Source organism: Centrocercus urophasianus, unplaced genomic scaffold (genome assembly GCF_019232065.1).
Source record: "Centrocercus urophasianus isolate 14NV4802_14NV808 unplaced genomic scaffold, USGS_Curo_1.0 seq_615, whole genome shotgun sequence".
Taxonomy (NCBI): domain Eukaryota; kingdom Metazoa; phylum Chordata; class Aves; order Galliformes; family Phasianidae; genus Centrocercus; species Centrocercus urophasianus.
In genome coordinates, this window is record NW_024885217.1 from 21,490 (window position 1) to 26,100 (window position 4,611).

At 64.6% G+C, this 4,611-nt stretch overlaps 1 protein-coding gene across 1 annotated transcript in view; it reads right to left on the bottom strand.

Moving 5' to 3' along the window:
• Positions 1–963: 963 nt before the first annotated feature.
• The window catches only part of UNC13A (unc-13 homolog A), a gene marked incomplete at its 5' end in the record, with an annotated part of 23,660 nt that continues 20,012 nt past the window's right edge, over positions 964–4,611 (bottom strand). The window contains 7 exons of the mRNA XM_042836543.1: positions 964–1,252; positions 1,806–1,965; positions 2,040–2,132; positions 3,089–3,145; positions 3,582–3,729; positions 3,825–3,905; positions 3,991–4,047. Of these exons, the coding sequence (XP_042692477.1) occupies positions 964–1,252; positions 1,806–1,965; positions 2,040–2,132; positions 3,089–3,145; positions 3,582–3,729; positions 3,825–3,905; positions 3,991–4,047 (885 nt within the window). The remainder of the gene's footprint in view (positions 1,253–1,805; positions 1,966–2,039; positions 2,133–3,088; positions 3,146–3,581; positions 3,730–3,824; positions 3,906–3,990; positions 4,048–4,611) is intronic.

Consider the following 4,611-nt stretch of genomic DNA (forward strand, 5'->3'; position numbering starts at 1 on the left):
CCAGGGCTGAGCCCCCTTGGGAGCAGCAGTTAGAAAAGGGGTGTAAACATTGAACAGAAAGAGTGGACACCTAAACCCTTTGGTCCCAGGCAAACCCTATAGAAAGGAGATGGAGAGTTGGGGTGGGGTACCCTGTCCTTGGTGAGGGGCTGGGGGGGGTGAGAGGGGTATAGGGCGATGGGGGGGGGGGCTCCTGGCTGTGGGTGGGACCCTGTGCTCCTGCCCCCCCCTCCTCCTCCAGACACACACACCACAGATCACACAAATGGAGGTTAATGGGGAATAGGGGAGGGGTCCTTGGGCTTGGAGAGGGGAGGGGGGAAGGTTTTTCTTGTGCCAAGGAGGTCCCGTGGGCTGCGGAGGTGGGTGCCCCCAGCCCATGGGATGTGAGTGCCCCTCACCCCCACCCTGGCACCAAGGGTGGGACACGGGGCAGGGAAGACAGGAGTGGGGCTGGGGGTTGCTCCCTGCCCTCCAGCCCCAGTGATGTCGCCGCCTGCTGGGGGGGATCCTCAGCCCCCATAGCCCTTTCGGGGTGCGGGGCACAGCTGCCCCATTTATGTACAGCTCTATCTACATATGTACAAGGGATGGGGACGACGTGCCGTCACCTGAGCCCCCCCCCAGCCCAGAGCTTTCCTTACGCCCCTCAACGAGGCGGGGGGGGCCAGGTGGGGTCTTTGGGATCCCTCCACCTCCGCTGGGGAAGGGGCAGCTCTGCCCCGTCGCCCAGGTTGGGGTGCAGCCCTGCAGCCCCGTGGGTGTGGGATGGCGGCGCTCTGTGCTTTCTCGCAGCCAAAGGAGGGACGGGGTGCGGGGGGAGGGTCCTCCGCTGCACCCGCATCCCCCTCCCCATAGGCAGGAGCCGCCCGTTGTGGCCTCTCTTATGGCTTATACACGGCTGGGGATGCCGTGGGGCTGCAGGTGGAGGGCGGGGGGGGGGGAGGGGAGGAGGGGCGTGATTTAAGTGCTGCCCTCCTCGGCCGAGCGCGTGTCGGATTTGAGCTTGACGAACTCCTTGGCCACCTCGTCGTTGTTGCGCTGGGACAGGATGCGCAGCACGGTCAGCCCCGTGTCGTCCATGTGGATGCGGCGGCCGAGGGGCAGCCAGCAGGCGCAGCCCCCCCGCTGCAGGAGGTCGCGCAGCTGCAGCACGGCGATGCCCACCGTGCGGTCCTCGCGGGCGAAGCAGTAATCCTTCACGCACACCTGCAGCTCGTAGCACTCGGGACCCGTCTCTGTCCCCAGGGTGCTGTGGGTTGGGGATGAGAGATGGGCGGCGCTGGCATGGAGGGGCTTTGGGACAGCGTTGCGGCCCCCCCTAAGTTGTATTTTTTCCCCGCTTCCTGCTGCTGTCCCCATGTTCCAATGTCCCCAGAATCCTGAGCTCCCCAGCATCCCCGTGTCCCCACATCCGCGGTGACCGCACGTCTCCACTGTCCCCAAACCCTGGCACCCCCCTATCCCCAGTGTCCCATAACCCCAGCATCCCCACATCCCGATATCCTCAGCATCCCTATGTCTCCTGGTGCCCCCAGTGTCTCATGTCCCAAGCATCCCCATGTCTCCAGCGTCCCCACATCCCTAATGTCTCCATCTCCCAGCACCTGCATTGTCCCCGTGCCCCCAGGGGACCCCATGTCCTCAGCACCCCCACATCTCCAGCATCCCCATGATACTGGGGGATAGAGTATCCCCTACATCCCCACTGTCCCCACCTCCCCAATGTCCCCGTGTCCTCGATGTCCCTGTGCCCCCAGCATCCCCCCGCATCCCCAGCCCTGCCTCCCACAGGTGCCACTCACAACTGGAAGCTCTCGTTGTACTTGGGGGCCCAGCTGTTGTTCTTGGACTTGGTGGCAAATTTCCTCTTCTTGTCACTCAGGTGGGGGCCGATGATGTTGACCTCAATGAAGGGCCGGAAGATGCCCGACGTCTGCCACTTCAGGTCATTGGCAGCCACCACTGTGCCAAGAGGGCGCGTGAGTTTGGTGGGGTGTCACCACCCCCCGGTCCCCTCTAGGTCCCCCCATGCCCACCTTTCACAGTGACTTTGTGTTCGCCGGTGCCGGGGTGGGTGAAGAGCTCCACGTGGATGGACACCTCCCCAACGGGGTCCTCCACACCAGATCCTGCGTGGCCGAGGGGGCAGGGTGAGTGCCAGCCCTTGGTGCTGTCCCCTCTTGTCCCCTGTTGTCCCCTGCCCGCCTCCAAGCCCTCTGCAGTGGGGCAGGCGCTGAGGGGACAGCGGGGGGTTCAGCACCGCGTGTGCCCCAGTGTGACCCCGTGGGGAGATGGGGGGCAGCCACCACTGGGGACAGCTGGGGCTGGCAGCAGGGACACTGCCGTCCCCTCCCCATCAGTGGGTCCCAAACCCCTTCCCCTCCTCATCCAAGAGTGCCTGAGGGGATGGGGTGGGACCCCAAAGGGGATGTGCTCAGTGTAACCCTGTGCCACCACCAAAGCTATGGGGCTGCCCCACAAAAAGGGGGAACTCGGTGACCTGCAACCCCCCCACGTCAAGCTGTGCATGCACCCATGGGTGAAGGAGGGTGGGGGGCAACGCAGGCTCAGGACATTCAACAGGAGGAGGACGTCCCCACGTGTTCCAGCATGGCACGGGGAGGGGGGGGGGCACAACCACACTCCATCCTCTGCCCCCACCCGGCACCCCGTCCCCATGGGCAGTGCCATGCTGAGCCAGAATGGAGTGATGGAGGGGGGTCTGAGTGCAGGAGGCCAAGCAGGGGGTCAAGCAGACCCATCCCCCCCCCCCCCCCCCCCCAAAAAAAAAGCCTGAAGGTGTGCAGGAGGCCAAGCAGGGCCCACAGGGGAGGCTGTGCTCATTCCTCGAGGCGGTAATGGTCCTTATGGCAATAAGGTGGGGGGACATGGGTTGTGTGTGCCCCCCCCGCAGCAGCACCAGGGTGCCCTGAGCTCACAGCCCAGCCCCAAGCTGTGGGGATGGGGAAGGGGTCAATGCCCCCCCAACTCCCCCCCAGTTCAGCCCAAAGCAGCCCTGTGAGGCTGGGGGAGGCACATCTCAGGGGAGAGGCAGAGGGGTGCTGGGGGTGAGCAGTGCACGTACCCTTCTCAGGATAAATCTCTTCACTAAGGGTAAACCTAACACCTTTTCCACCATGGACTATTGGGCAGGAGAGAGAGAAAGAGACGAGACACAGCACAGAGCGGACAGAGAGAGGAGGGAGACAGCGTGTGTGGGGGGGGGGGATAGCAAAAATGAGGGGGCGGGGGAGGAACAGAAAGAGAGAGAAAGAGAGATCAGCACTGGCGGACGACACTGCGGCGACACGGAGCACCCAGGGGGGCTGGGGGGACCCACAGGACAGACGGACTGACGGACGTCCTGGTGTGGGGAGGGGGACGCACAGACAGACCTGGTGCTGGGGAGGGGGCACTGAGCTCCCCGTGGCCCCATTCATCCACAGAGCGCACAGCAGGGAGGGCCCACGCCATCCTCACACCCACGGCCCTACGGACCCCCGCGCTCCAGCCCCACTGGGGGCACGGTTACGGGTTGGGGGGTGGGATGTTGGGGGTGGGGGGCGGGGGGGTCATACCTTGTGATGTCTGTGTCTGCACAAAGGTTTTGATGAGCAGGTCGGTGGCTTGGGTGTACAGGGACAGCGCGTAGCGCAGCGACTGCAGGTCGGGGCTCTTCTCCAGGAAGGTCTTCTTCAGCCCCACGCCGCCAGCGTGGAAGTATTGCTGTGGGGGGGGGGAAGAGTTGTGGGGCAGGGGGGGCTCAGCGTGGTGTTCCCATAGGGACAGTGCTGTCCCCATCCACCCCACAGTGCCCTCACCTTGATGGTGTCCAACGCCAGCTCCACCACCGCGCACTGCTTGGGGGTCAGGCTCTTGGCTTCCTCCCTCACCATGTGGTCCTGAGGGGGGCACAAAGGCTCAGAGTGGGGACGTTGTGGGGCCGTCACCTCACCCCACATTGAAAGGGGACCTCGGAGAGCCCACCTTCAGCTTGGAGAGCTGCCCCAGCTCCTTGGCCGCGTTGAAGATCATCTGCGTGCCCTGCAGAGAACGGAGAGAAGGGGATGGAGAGAGTGAGCGGCCAGGTTGTGTGTGGGGGGGGTTGCAGTGCCTGGGGGCTCCCGGCCCCCAAATTCAGTGGGGCTCCTCTGAGCCCTTTGGGTATCCCCAGGAGCTGAGCACTCATGGCACAGCGACAGGGCTTGGGGACAGCAGGACAGGGTGACGCTTTGGCAGCGGTGACCCCATGTCCCTGCTCGGTGTCCCCCAGGAGTGGGGCAAAGGGACAAAGTTTGGGGACGGCGCTGGCACCTGGCACAGTTCCCCTGTGCTCCATGGTGCATTTGTGCCCCCCTAACCCCAACCCCAGGGGGTTCCAGACCCTGGGACACCCCCAGGGGACACCATGGCTGGGTGTCAGCAGTCCCCACAGTGCCCCACATTGTGCCGCCTCCACGTGCGGGGACACAAAGCCCCGTTGACACGACCCCAAGGAGTGCAGCCCCACAGCATGGGGGCCACCCCACAAAAGCTGAGCTGCAGCTCCATTCCAGTGAGTCATGGGGCAAACTGGGGCAGAGCCACGACCATCAGCTCCCCCCCCCC